Genomic DNA, 14,952 nt, shown 5'->3' with positions numbered 1-14,952 from the left:
AAAACTGTAAATATTTAATAAGGGCCCATAAACAGCGAAAATTATGGGTTGAGTGGGTGGTTGGGTGGTGTCGCCTTTGTCAAACAAAGCGGCGTGCGGCATTTGCTGATAATGACGTCGTGGAAAATTCCCCCCTTCTTTTGCCTTTTTTTTTTTTTGCTTTGCTGTTGTGCCATAGCGAAATTATCAACTCAACGGCTGCAAAAAAGAAAACACACGCACACACACTCACACAAACAGAGGACAGGACTACGCGGTCTGCGCGACCCTTAATAATATTAATTCCGCCGTCATAACAAAAATTTAGCATGGCAGCTCGTGGGCAGACCAGAAAAAAAAAACAAAAAAAAAGAATCAAAAGGATGAACCAGAGCGCAGTGGAAAAAATTCTTTGATCATTGGCCGTCGCCGGCAGACCCCCTCCTCTACGCCCACGTCCATGGCCACGCCCCCTGGCGACTGGCTGCTCCCTCGGGGTGTTATTAGTCGCCCGACTTCACCCACGGGGCCAGTGGAGGGTTAAGGCCGGGGTTTTCGTTTTACTTTTCACTTTTTTTTTTTTTGTATTTTGCAGAATCATCTGCCATGAGAGCGCGTAACTGATATATATACATTCGCATTCGACGGTGGAAAAAAAAGAGGAGGAGGGGAAACACACACCCCACTTAGTTGCCATTTTTAGATCATTTACCTCACGGCTTAGTCGCGAACTTGCAATTTGTTGAGGGTCCTAAGTGGGAGAAAAATGTGGCAATAAAATGGGGGCGAAAATGCACAAGATTTTGCCAGGGCGATTAATGAGATTGTTAATTAAATATTGTCCGCAAGCTGAGATTTCCCCCTAAAAAATATAAAGAAAGCTGTAAGCATGTGAAATAATGGTAATATTAATATTAATGTATAATGCTTGACAATTAAAATTGATGATTAAATCGCATTTAAGATGTAACTATACAACGAAATAATTTTTAATAAATAATATTAGTGATTGATCTTTCGGGGAGTAAAATCCAAGCAATTTCTATGTAAAAATTTTCATGTGCCCCCCTAATATTGCGTGCACTGGAGCATGGAAAATTCGAGGGGCATTTCGCCCCCCAAAACACTACTCAAAAGCAAAATTGTGCAAAAAAAAAAAAAAAGGGATAGCAGAAAATGAAAATAAATCGTGTATAAAAAATTGTTCAAGGGGTTGCATTTTTGCTTGACGGCAGCAACAGCGTTGGCTAAATTCTGCACCACCCACCCCCCTTCCAGCTTGGCCCGCATTTTCCACCCCTCTCGGGCGATTTCCTCCGCCCCTGTATCTCCTTCGCTTTGGATATCCTTTTGCTCCTTTAATCGCTTGTTGCTCTTACGCTCGATAAAAATTGCTCATACGCGTGTGTGTGTATTTTCCCCTGTGGGCGTGATTACCTGCCACCCCCCGATGTCGCCCACCACCCACTGATCCCTGCAACGTCCTTCGCGTCCTGCGAAGAGCGGCAAAAGAAAATTTAATAAAAGCGCAAATTAATTTTGCGTTCAACCCTCGTTTTTCCTCCTATTTTCTTCGTCTGCTGTAGTTAGATACAAGTTTTGTTGTTGTTTGTGTTGCGTTGTGTTTCCCGTAAAAGTTTTTCTCTTTCTTTCGCTCGTTCGCCTTTTTTCGCCCGTCTTTTTCTTTTATTTTTGACCAAGAGTTTGAGTTTGGCGCTGGCGCTTAATTTATGGTCTCTGGGGCGCTGTCTACAGATTTATGCATAATTTGTAAATGAAAGTCAGAAACTAATTAAATTGATTTGGCCCCCCTTAGCCTTCACCCCCCCTGCTATCCAGCACACCGCCGCAAAATGTTCCCCCAAAACTTTCTTTGTCTGCAGCATCGTTGCGATTTTCCTTTTGTTTTTCATCTCGCTGCCTTTTGTCTTAGACAGGAAGAAAAGAAAATTATGCTCAAAGGAAAAGCGGTTCAGGCTAGAAATAAAAAAAAGGTTTTCCGAAACATTTTAAAGTCTGGCGGCGTTGGTTTTAAGTCGAAAAAGTGATGTTTCCATAAGAGAGATAAATGCCTTAAAAAAGTGTTTAACAAGTACAACAACTGAGCAATTTTTTAATGAAAAAGAATATTATTATTTATAATTTTATAATTTGCTTGCACATTTTTCTGTAGACCCTCTCCTTGGTTTTTCCTATGTTTCTTCACTCGAACTTCAACAAATCGAATCCATTATTTCCAACAATTATTTCACACTTTGCACTGGAACGATCTGTTGTGTTTTTCCTTGGCAAATTCTAGCTATTTTCGCATGCGTGACAGGACAATGCAATTGCTCTGATTTGGTTGCAGTTGCAGATGATAATGTTGCACGTAGACTTTTGCCACAGTTTGTTGTTCACCTATTTTTCCCCGCTCTCTGTCTCTTTCACTTACTGCTAGGGCTCTCTTTTTCGCTGATGCTGTGTTGTCCCTTTTTATTGTGTGTTATTATTGATTTCGCGCTTCATTTTTCTAGCACGTTTTCAGCGCTTCACACACAGCGTGTAATTTCGTTTGGGTTTTTCTTCGGTGCCCCTACTTGCTATCTCGTTCTGTTCCTCTCATGCCCTCTCTCTTTTCACTCTTCAATATTCCGCTGCAGTATAGTGTAAGTGTGTGTGTTTGTGTGTGTTTTTGTGAAATTTGGCGAAAATCACGTTTTTGGTGGGCGTTTTTGTTAGTTCTCGCTTTGTGCGGCACGAATCCGATGGCGGCTGCCCCGTCAGCCAAGGGTTAAAGGGGCAGTGTTAACCCAACAATGCCAGAAAAACTAAATTCATAGTTTTGTTCCACTTCCACTCAATAAATGTATGTATATGTGTGTGGCCCATTGAAAACTTTGCACAAAATGTTCAATAGCCTCGAGGCTCGATCGTTTTTGTAGGAGAAAATCAACTAAAATGGACGAAAAGTCGAATAACGCAAAATACTAGAAAACTCGGAAAAAAGGCATTGGAAAAGCGCGGGAAAAGCCCGGAAATTAAACAAATTTATTTTGGCAGGTTCTGTTGAGGGAAAAATTTGCATTAAATGTTAGGAAATTTAAGGCAAATAGTTTAAAATAAGAAAAAATTAAATATATATTTCATGCAATCATTCATTCCTTCAAAATGATTACTATGTTTCGCACTGCTGAATTTAAAACTTTTTTTAGTGTTACTGATACTTCTATAAAAACCGAAATGCAATACCATTTATGCCAGATTCCGAGTTAATGGCGATTGCAACATTGAAATTGCAATATTGAAACATTGGTAACATTCAACGCAAAACATTAATGCAATCCATCAAATCCCAGTATTTCCATTCAGGAACCAATTAGTATAAAGTATGAATTTGCAACATTGAATGAACAACATTGAATTTGCACCATTGAATGTGCAACAATGAATTTGCAACATTGAATGAACAAAATTGAATTTGCAACATTGAATGTGCAACATTGAATGTGCAACATTGAATGTGCAACATTGAATGTGCAACATTGAATGTGCAACATTGAATGTGCAACATTGAATGTGCAACATTGAATGTGCAACATTGAATGTGCAACATTGAATGTGCAACATTGAATGTGCAACATTGAATGTGCAACATTGAATGTGCAACATTGAATGTGCAACATTGAATGTGCAACATTGAATGTGCAACATTGAATGTGCAACAATGAATTTGCAACATTGAAACATAGGTAACATTCAACGCAAAACATTGAAGACATCAAAAGTTACTTTGTATACATTGTAATTTACTTAATTTACATAATTAATGTAATGTAAAAAAAATTTCGTCCACCAATACCTATAATTCCCAATCAGTTCTGACTCAATCCTCATGGGATAGCCGCTCTGGCAGATCGCAGATCAGTTGACCGGAAATTTAAGTGTGTTGGTAAAAGTAGTAGTTTGTGTGTCTGTGTGTGTGACAGTGGTTCCAGAGGCCATGTGGACATCCCGTCGTCGATCTGGATGCAGTGCACCATGGACCGGACCAGGTATGTTCCACACTTAGGAGGTAAAGTATTATATTATTATATTATTATATTATTATATTATTATATTATTATATTATTATATTATTATATTATTATATTATTATATTATTATATTATTATATTATTATATTATTATATTATTATATTATTATATTATTATATTATTATATTATTATATTATTATATTATTATATTATTATATTATTATATTATTATATTATTATATTATTATATTATTATATTATTATATTATTATATTATTATATTATTATATTATTATATTATTATATTATTATATTATTATATTATTATATTATTATATTATTATATATTTATCATATCTATTCTCGAAACATATTTTATATGATAAGTTTTATACGATTAAGTTTGCTATGATTATGTTTTATATAATTAAGTTATTATTATATGATTAGGTTAAGACAGTGGGTATATTCAGGTATAAGTGAATATGCAGGCTACTTATTTATATTATAGGCTATTATATTTATATTATAGGCTATTATATTTATATAATAGGCTATTATATTTATATTATAGGCTATTATATTTATATTATAGGCTATTATATTTATATTATAGGCTATTATATTTATATTATAGGCTATTATATTTATATTATAGGTTATTATATTTATATTATAGGCTATTATATTTATATTATAGGCTATTATATTTATATTATAGGCTATTATATTTATATTAATATCTCTTACTTATCTACCTATCTATTCTCGAAACATTTTATTCTCGAAATATCTTATATGATAAGTTTTATACTATTAAGTTTGCTATGATTATGTTTTATATGATTAAGTTATTATATTATGATTAGGTTAAGACAGTGGTGAACTCGGGTTTAAGTGAATGTGCAGGCTACTTATTTATTCTCGAAACATATTTTATATGAATAAGTTTTCTGTGATTGAGTTATTTACATATCTCTTACATCTTACTTATCTACATATTGATTCTCGAAACATATTTTATATGAATAAGTTTTCTATGATTGAGTTATTATTAGGTTAAGACTAGTGGTGAACTCAGGTATAAGTGATTATGCAGGCTACTTATTTATTCTCGAAACATATTTTATATGTATACGTTTTCTATTTTTAAGATTTATATAATTAAGTTATTATTATATGATTAGGTTAAGACTAGTGCTAAACTCAGGTATAAGTGAATATACAGGCTACTTACTTATATTATGGGCTATTATATTTATATCTTTTGTAAACAACTTAGATATTAAGTAAAAATCGTTTAAAGTATTTCACGCTTATCCAAATAAACAATTTCGTTCGTTGAAAAAAAAAAAAAAAATCGGTTTATTAAATTATATATTTATTTTCACGTGCGTATTGATGCAGGCTACATATTTATTCTCAAAGCATATTTATTCTCAAAACATATTTAATTATATACATACGTACATATTTATTGATTAAAACAAAATTAAAGTTATTCATAAAAATACATATTGAAATTTTGGCGAAAATCGATTTTCTGTTTTTTTGCGTAAATAATTATCAGTATTTTGATCACAGCATTCGAAATAGTGGTCCAAATATGGAATGCCATACCTCGTTGAGTTCGTAATTCAATTCCCAATAATATGTGTTTTCAAAAAAAAATTTTTTTTTTTTTCACATTTTTTGCATTTTTTGATAATGTTACCCCTTACAAAAAATGCGAAAATTTGGCAAAAAAAATTATTTTAACAGAGTCGGTCAAAAAGTGATTTGGTTGGTTAGTATTGGTAATTAGGAGTGCAAAAAACTTTCTGACCATTTTTAGTCAAGTTATACCGAAAATACCAATCGTAAATATTGACATTTTGGCGAAAATCGATTTTCTGTTTATGGGTAAATAATAATCAGTATTTTTATCACAGCATTCGAAATAGTGGTCCGAATGTGTATTATCTATCATACCTTGTTAAGCTCGTAATTAAATTCCTAATCGAGTGGCATTTCAGTTTAAAAATCCTAATATTTTTCAATTTTTTTCGTGAATTTTGATGATGTTACCCCTTACAAAAAAATGCGAAAATTTGGAAAAAGGAACTGTCTGCTTGTCATCACTTCCAGTTTTAAGTAACTCAGATTAGATTAAGTTGTCCAATAAGGGTAATAGTTCGCGTTTAATAATAAAAAAAAAAAAATATACATAGTTCAAAATGCTGTACCCATGCAGTTGTGGAAATATATAAATATATAAATACATATATACATATACATATATATATATATACATACATATAAATATTTCTGCTCCGTTTGTCCCATTGGATTTATTTATCCCTTTCATGCAAACTATCGCCATCTCTCAGTTGTTTTCCCCACGAACAGTGCAAAACCCGTATTTATTATCACAAAGCGGAATAAACAGAAACAAAATTTAATAAAAGCAACTTTTTCTGCAGCTGCTTCTGCTGCTGTTGTTGATTGCAAATGAAATGAATATTATTTGATTGAATAACAAGAGCGTCGGGCAAAAAATAATTGCTAGCAATCTTTGTTATGCGTTGCTTTTAAATCCAAATTAAATTAAACAATCAAGCACACGCGCTCACACACACACACCCACACACCCACACCCACAGCCACATATACACAAACACTCACATACATTCAGCAACGAACTCTCATTTTGAGTTACAAAATGCGCTACACTTAAAAGTATGCAACATTTTTTGTGCACCTTTTTTGCACCACTCCATATTGCGTGTGCACAACTTTCGTCGAGTGTCATGGTAGTGGCGGTGGTGGTGGAAAGTTGGGGGAAAATGAAGAAAAGTGGGGCGAAAGTGGAGCTGCTGCTGTGGCTGGTCAACGGCAATAATAATGGCAACAATATACACACGATGTGGAAAAGCGGAATGGGCACACACAAACTGCTGCCAAATGTATGCACAGGAAGCATTTGTAATGCCCCGCCAGCATCGCGACCAAGTTCGCTCCCTTCTCGGCCATGCCCCCCTCCCTTCCCCCTTTCATTTTCCCACCGCTTATCCAACTTTCCCCCAGCTGTGCTTCCGCTGCTCTGTCGCCTGCTGGTCAAGGAATTCACTTGAATTGGGGACCACGAACATGATAATACTTCGACTAGTGGATTTCTGTGTTACTAACTTAAAACCTACATAAATATAGGTCCTCAAGCCGGAATTCTTTTTCTCACCATACTTTTTCTCATGTCCTATTTTCTGATCTTTTTACGGATTTTTTTAATCACTCTTAAATGTTTTTATAATATTTCATTGGAAATTTTGCATAAGTATTGCCTGGCCAATTCTAAAACCCTGACTTTCGAGGGTATCAAACTTAGTAGGAACAAAACGTTGCGTGTGTGTGTGAGAGTGTTGAGGGAGTGAGGGAATAGGGGGGCACAGTCCGCAGGCCCGCTTGCCCGCTTGCCAGACTGTTTATGGTTTTTGGCTACAACTTAATTTAAATTGTTTAATTCTATTATTGTTGCTAATAAATCACAGGCACAGCTTGCGCTGCTCGCTGGCTGGCTTAGTATTTGCTAAGCTGTCCCGAACTCACACAGATACACACGCAAACACACACACGCATAGAGAGGCACATTTGTCTTGTGCCTGCTGGTGTAAGCGGCTTTCTGTTCCCGTCTCTTTTCCGGCAGGCACAGCCGTCTCTTTCACTCCGGAGACCCCAGGGTGCCATTCATTGTTCTGTTTTGCATTCGTGCCGTCCCGCTTTTCCCGCTTTCCCGCTATAAATTACACTGATCTAGTAACTTTTGTGGCAAAAACTCGTAAATTTGGAGCTTGATTTTTGATTTCTTTTTTTTCTTCGTGTTTTGTCATCGTTTTCTAAAATTTTGAATATGAAATATCATACAAAACATTGGGGACTATTTATAAGGCCATCTCACATGACGAAGTTAAAATTTCAATTGCAAAGTACAAAAAAAAAAGGGAAAGATAAAATACAAATAAACGAAGCCCGCACACAAGAACCGCATGTCAAATGCAGGCCAAATCGCTGCGAATGAGGGCGGGGGGCGTGGCACACGCTTGACCAGCCGCCGACCGCTTGACATGGCCATAAATAACAAAGCCAAAATGGCGACCAAAACGGAGAGCCGCAGCCAAAAAAAAAGGAACGCCAAAAAAAACGAGAAAAAAAAGATTATGTGAATCCGAAAAAGTAAAGCGGGCCAAACCAAAAGCAAAACGAAGAGATGCGAATAGGGCCAAATGTGATATGTCAAATACACGCAACAGCAAGTGACGATGAGCTCGGTACAATGACAATGATGTTGGCTGCACGGGGAATTCATAAAAATAATCCTGGGTCAGCGATAAGGTCCTCGAAACGGGCTAAAACGAGTTGGTTGAGTTTACATGAAATGCACGAAATTGAAGCACTTGGCAAGTCAAAATGGTGAAATATTCAAAACATTTGGAGCAATCATTAGAGATTTATAGATCGCATTAAACATACACATGCGTATGTACTTAAACAAGAAGTTTCAATTACAGGCCATTTAGTTCATAAATCTATAATAATTTCTATAATTGACTTTGTCTTGTTAGGAAAACAAAACAAATGTAAAGAATAACCTCTTGGGAAATCAAAATATTTGTCCGAAAACAATCACAATTCGGCCCGAAGGCCAACGTGGCATTTATGAACAAAAAAAAAGGAAATTTATGAGATGTCGAAGGCATTAAGAGTATGAAGAGAAAAAATAAATTTAAATCTGTTGAAGGAAATTAGTGGAAAGTGCCTTTATCTTTCGCAGTATGTGTAAATCTATCGCTTGGTGCACAAAAATGCTTTTCTGTTTTGGCGGCTGCAAAAAGATGCAATTTCTGTTGCATACTTGCGGGCGGCTCCTGAAAATGGCAGCCACACACACGCAGGCATACAGGAATTTACAACAATGGCGGCAGTTATCGAGAAATGGCAGCAGCGACTGCATTTCCGCTTAATGTTGAGCGATAATAAAACACAAACAGCAACAAAAATCACCATCGCCCGACTGCCGGTCGTGGATAATGAAACTCGTCCGTTTTTTGTTGTAATTTTTATTTTTACATTGGTTGGTTGGTTGGTTTTTTTTTGTTGTGCAACCCATTCGCAATTCGCCGTTCTCCATTCACAATTCGCCATACAATGGCCGCCGCGCACACATGCATTGATTTATGTTTTTTAATTTAAAATTTCCGCATCACTTAACCGTTAAAAATAATAATAACAATAACAGCGAGCCGCGGCAACAACAATAAGCCATTGTCCACGAGGATGCGATTTAAATATTGTAACATTGCCAAACGCGATGCAGAAGCAGGAGCAAAAGCAGCAAAAGGCCAATGTGGAGCGAAAACTTTTGCACATGTTTTAATTTCCGCATTACAAGCTCAAGTGCACTGGGCGAAACAACATAGCACATAAGACAGCATTTTACCCTTTCCTGAAAGAGTTAAAATTTCTAATGATGGCAAATTAGTTATATGATAGAGCGGAGTTCGGAAATATTCATTTGGTCAGTTTATTGTTAATTGTAACCCACATAACTATCGCTTTTTACATAAAATGTGTTTGATAAAACGATGAATTATATATCATATGTATTTAAGTGTCATGCACAAGTCTGTTCAAGTGCATCCCAAATATTGAGAGCCAGTGGATAACCCAGTTTCCCCGCATTTTCTCCTCGTTGCAGACTGGGTGGCCACCCACAACAGATGCCGCAGAGTATGTCAACTGGCAGCAACACAATCGGCCATGGCGGCATCGATCGCGGCGGCGTTGGACTCCCGATGGGCGCTGGCACGATGCCCGGCGGCGTGGGCGGCGGACCGGGGGGCGTGTCTGGAGGAGGAGGACCTCAGGTGGGCGTCGGTCCGCCCGGGAGCGGTAACGGGGGCAATTGCCAGATAAGCGGCTCTCAGCCGCTGGTCATGCCCGGATTCCCGTTGCGTAATTCCCACTCAGCGCATGCACCGCACTATTCGCCATATTCGCCATCCAGGTAAGTTGACTTCCATATTGTACGTATTGTAGTATTGGTATTACTTGTGATAGTGGGAGAATACAACCGAAAATACCGGGGGTCACAGTGAACACTCTTCGAGTGAATGAGCGTTCAATTGAGTGAGAAGTGGGGCTGCAGTGGTTATGACTTTCCAGTCAACTGAATTTCATTCAAAAGAAGGCGGCCGCTCGCCTAGTTAGCGAGGATGTGCTGCACATTTAGGGACATGTTTTTCATACAGATATAACAGATTTCGGTTTTAAAGCGTTTGTATCTCATATATATCATATATAATTTTATATAAATATTCCAACCATTTTGAAATACAACCTGTTTAGAACAAACAATTGCTCAGTTGAATAATTTAATTCCAGTTTAATGTAAATATCTTGCATCTGATGTTGGTGTTTTCTTGTGAGATACCTCACTACCTTAAAGACTTGCCTAGTTAGTATTTCAAGAGTGGTGCCAAAAACTTTTTTGTGCAGTTCAGAGTTCCCTAGTTAGTGCCTAACTCCATAAGGAATTTTCCCCGAGGAGATTTCCACTCTTTTTCCCCTGTTGCTTTTTTTTTTTTTATTTTTCCCCTTCACCGAGTTGAATCACCTTTGAAGGCCTGACTCTCGGACACTTTTGAGTCTAACCCAATTCTGGGCCAACTTTCGAAAGTTGCCAACTCAAGAATTGTTAATTCTCTTTAAGCTGGGACCACGCCTTCCCTCCCCCTCCGCCTTGCCGGCATTTTCCCCTCTTCATTTTGCCCATATTTCTCCATCGAAATTTTCGAAACTCCCTCCGTCAGCGTTTCGTTTCGTTTCGTTCAACTTTTACGCAATTAGAGGCGACCACGCCGAAAGACTTGACAGCTCTCTGCCTGCGGCGGCTTAGACTTGTTGGCTGGCTGGCTGTATGTGTGATTAACACCCTTTTTTAGGGAGGGGGGGGGGGGCGAGATTGGGGAAGCAGTAGTCCTGGGAGAGAGCGGTCCTTGTCCTCGGTCTTGTGCATCATTTTGCATGCGTTGCCTTTTCGGTTCGTTGGGAGCTTTATTAAAAAAGTTGCCAGCTGTTGCCAGCAGTTGACAAACTCATTGGCGTTCTAACTCTGTGCCACGCAGCGTTCTTTAGCATTGAGAATATAAAACATAAAATGATGAAACTAAAGATACACATAGCTTACTCAAGATAGTTTCAAATAGTTGCATTTTCAAATTGTTTATTATTAAAAAATTATAATTTTGCAGTACTTTTTGCACTATGCATAGTCTCACTCTGCTTTATATGCATCATCTATTGGATACACTGATTAATCGAAATCAAATGTCTATTAAAAATTGCCTATAACTAGTAATATATTTTGTGACTTAGACATCCGTTCTTTAGAAAAACTAGTATATTTTTCTCTGTGCTCTTCGTTGATTTCGCTTGCTCTATGCGAAACGTGTTTGTTTGGTTGGATGGTTTCTGTGGTCCTTGTGATATGTCAAGCGACTAAAGCCGCAGGACAGCGTACGGGATATGTGGGGGACAAAAAGGACATGGATGGCGATGGAGGCGAGTGGCTTTACTCCTGTCTTGCGGTCTCAACGCCCAACACCGCCCTCACCGCCCCCAAAACCCCACCCAACCCCTTTTGTTAATTACAAATGCATTGCTCAGTTTGCTTAACGCTGCTATCTCATCATCATATTCTTTTCTCCTTGTGTATTTTTTCAGGTTTCACATAGATAAACGCTGTCAGCACCGATGTTCCTGGAAATGCTTGAGCATCGCCTTAATATTCGTATCCGTCGTCCTAACCGCCATGTTGGCATACTTTGCAGGTAAGAACTTCTGGCTAAAAACATCGGACATTGTGATAATGCCAACACAGTTAATGAAAAATACACAAGCCCATTCACATATACACATATATACAAACGCACACATGCGCGTACCTTTGCAAATATTCGTTCAGTGTATACATAAGTGCAAACTACAAACAAGCTATAACAAGGCAAATACATCAAGGTGTTTGCATTACATTAGCGTTAAATGGTGTTAACTTACACACACACACACACTTTGGCTAGCTAAGAAACACGGAGCATTGGCCTAGGTAAACACATAGTTACATCTCTATATACACTGAGAAAACAATCAATAATCTACGGATTTTCTTTCCCTTTAGTAATTGAAGTAATTGAAGAAGATAACGTTTTGCAAACTTGTAATTTAACTCATTCTTAAAATAATAACGGGCTAATAAATGCTTAATTCGATAATAATAGTTTTTAAAATGAAGATTTAATAAGTCCCCACGAGCTTATTTCATTTATTTTCTCAGTGTATGTACATGATGTATGTGTATAAATTCCTTGGACGTCGCAAAATGTTAATTGATAAATGTGCCAACTGCTGGTAGAGCATCCTGCATAGTTGACAAGCAATTAGAATCCGCAGCCCTCAAAGTTCGATGGCATCGGAAGAAACGCCAGATCGATTGAAATTCCATGATTCAAGAATATCCACACAATCTTGGGCAGCCCCAAAAATTTAATTAACTATTACTGATTAAGTGGGAATACGATTTAATGGCCTAACTTTTGCAATGGGATGCGCATTCTTGGATATTCTTTAAAACCTCTAAAACCGTATAATTGCGTTTAGAGATCAATTTTTTTTTTTGAGATAAATTTCCAACTATTGCTTGGTGTAAAATAAAACAATTTCCTCGTATATAAAACCGAAAGCCAGCCAAGTTTGTGCGTTTCCTGGCAAATCTCACCTGAATTGGCAACAGATATTAAAATGGCTTTTTAATGTTTTCCCTTTTTTGCAAGTTGCACTTGCCACATCCGAAGGATACTTTACACCCGCCCCCTCTCGGTTTTCACTCGCCTTTCTATATTCCAGCTTTTCCTGATGTTTTTCCTTTTATATTTTGCTTTTTGTTTACAACTTGATAATTAAACACGTTTTGTGCCGTTCCCTGGCTGCTGCTGCTGCCTTCCAAATTATATTTACAGGTCAATTTAATTCTTTTTGCCCATTTCTCTTTTCTGCTCTGGCGAACCTTTGGCTTTCCTGTACCCTCCCCCCCTACCTTCCTCCCCCTTTTGGGCTCGAAACACCACAGACCTGTCTGTGTATTTTCGTTGCTGTAGTTGTTGTTGTTGTTGTTGTTGCCCTGGCAAAAACTTTGCACATTAAAATATGTAAATTTTAATTTGAAACAAAAGGGTTGACGGTTGGCAGGCAGTCAGCCCTCGCCAACCGTTGACGGCAATGGCGACGATGACGACGCCTCCTCAGCCACCTTAAAATCCCCCAGAAAACTGCTCGTGGAAACCCCTCTCATCTCCCATTTTTGACCCATACTTCCGACCATGCTGAGAACCCCCTTGGAAATTTTCCTGTGGTGGCCTCTGTGCCCCGGCATTTTATCTAGTGAAACATTGGCACAACTTTTTGGACACTTTTAGCGTCTGTGCGTCGACATCTGGGCTGCCAGGTTCTTCTCACTTTTTCCGATGGGGGTTTTCCAACTGCCAACTGTTTTTTTTTTGTTTTATGATAAATCTTGCGCGAAGGGAGTCAAATTTATGTGGCTGAACTTGAGCTACCAAAAAACAGAAGTCTTTTTTGTCCGTGTGCTGAAATTTGTTTCGGGATTTTGTGAGTGATTTGCGTTGTTTGCCATGACGTTTGCAGGTAAACAAGTTGCCCGAAAATCACAAAATGATCAGCAAAGAAAATCTGTTTTACCTTTTAATAGAATTTTGTTTCTCTATTGTAGCTTTATATATTATATATGCCAATTACGTTTCAGGTTTCATTTGTAAATTGTAAAGCTCTTATGGAAGTTGATTCGTAGCCTTGAAGAATTTTTAGTAACATTATTTACTCTTGCTCCATCATCATTCATGACTTTTCCCGGATTGTTTTGCTAGTGCCCTTCATTACCAATTCGAGCCACCCATTTCTCCCCCTAAATTTGCCTGCTCCTCTGCGCACTTTCTTCGTGGGAAGGGCCACTCTCTCCCTCTCTCTTTTCGCACTTTCTCCCTGCGTTTAATTTATTATCTACGCAGAAGAAGCAGCAGCAGCAGCAGCAGCTGCTCGAGAGACGGCGGCACTGATTTACAGTTGGCTAAAAGCTGCGGCTTGTTTGGTGGGTGCTTTTTGGGGCTGGTTTGTGAAGGGTGAGAGAGGAAGGGAGAGGGGTGGTTTCGGTGGCAAGGTTGTTGGTACCGCTGTTGTTGTTGCTGTGTTGATGGGGCTGCGGTGTCACAGGATTGCAAGTGAACGAAAACAAATTCACAACAAACCACGGGAAAAATATATGTGATGCCACTTGGCCCATGGCAGCCCCCCACCCCCCTCTCAATAGCTACTCTCCCCTTCCCCGCCGGCGCAAAAATTACGCCCCTCCCCTGTTTTGGCACAAAATGAATTCAAGTTGAAAAGTTGTGAACATTTTGTGGATTGGGGGGTGGCATTTTTGGGGAGCTGCTTGCTGCGTGTGGATTTCACTGATTTAATTGTTGGCAACCATCAGCAGCAGCAGAAGCAGCAGTGGCAGCAGCACATGCTTGAAATTTATCTTTTAAAAATAATGTATTAATTTTTGTGGCGCCCCTCGTTTCTTAACCGCCATAAACTCATTTGTGTAAAAAGCTTTTTCTCTCTCTCTGTGGGTGTGTGTGTTGGTGTGTGTGTGTGTGTGTGAGTGAGTGTTGCAAATGAATTTACGCTTTTGTGTGTATGAATTTGGGTGCTTGGGGTCGTTATATGGTTGAATAGTTTTAGAAACTGTGGGGCCAAGACACAGACTGGGGAACAGGTGAACCAGAAATTAATTTACCTCATTTTTTGATATACACACGTATATTTCGGTTTAGCAGTCAAACTTTTCGCCCTCACTCTGTTTG

General features: G+C 38.1%; 1 protein-coding gene across 6 annotated transcripts in view; it reads left to right on the top strand.

Moving 5' to 3' along the window:
• The window catches only part of LOC120457315 (teneurin-a), a 144,166-nt gene that overhangs the window by 75,425 nt on the left and 53,789 nt on the right, over positions 1 to 14,952 (top strand). For all 6 annotated transcript variants that reach the window (XM_039644814.2, XM_039644813.2, XM_039644816.2 and 3 more), the window contains 2 exons: positions 9,729 to 10,037; positions 11,756 to 11,862. In XM_039644814.2, the coding sequence (XP_039500748.1) occupies positions 9,729 to 10,037; positions 11,756 to 11,862 (416 nt within the window). The remainder of the gene's footprint in view (positions 1 to 9,728; positions 10,038 to 11,755; positions 11,863 to 14,952) is intronic.

This window comes from Drosophila santomea, chromosome X (assembly GCF_016746245.2).
Source record: "Drosophila santomea strain STO CAGO 1482 chromosome X, Prin_Dsan_1.1, whole genome shotgun sequence".
NCBI classification, from domain to species: domain Eukaryota; kingdom Metazoa; phylum Arthropoda; class Insecta; order Diptera; family Drosophilidae; genus Drosophila; species Drosophila santomea.
The sequence above is the reverse complement of the archived record's forward strand: the minus strand, read 5'-3'. Positions and strand labels throughout refer to the sequence as shown.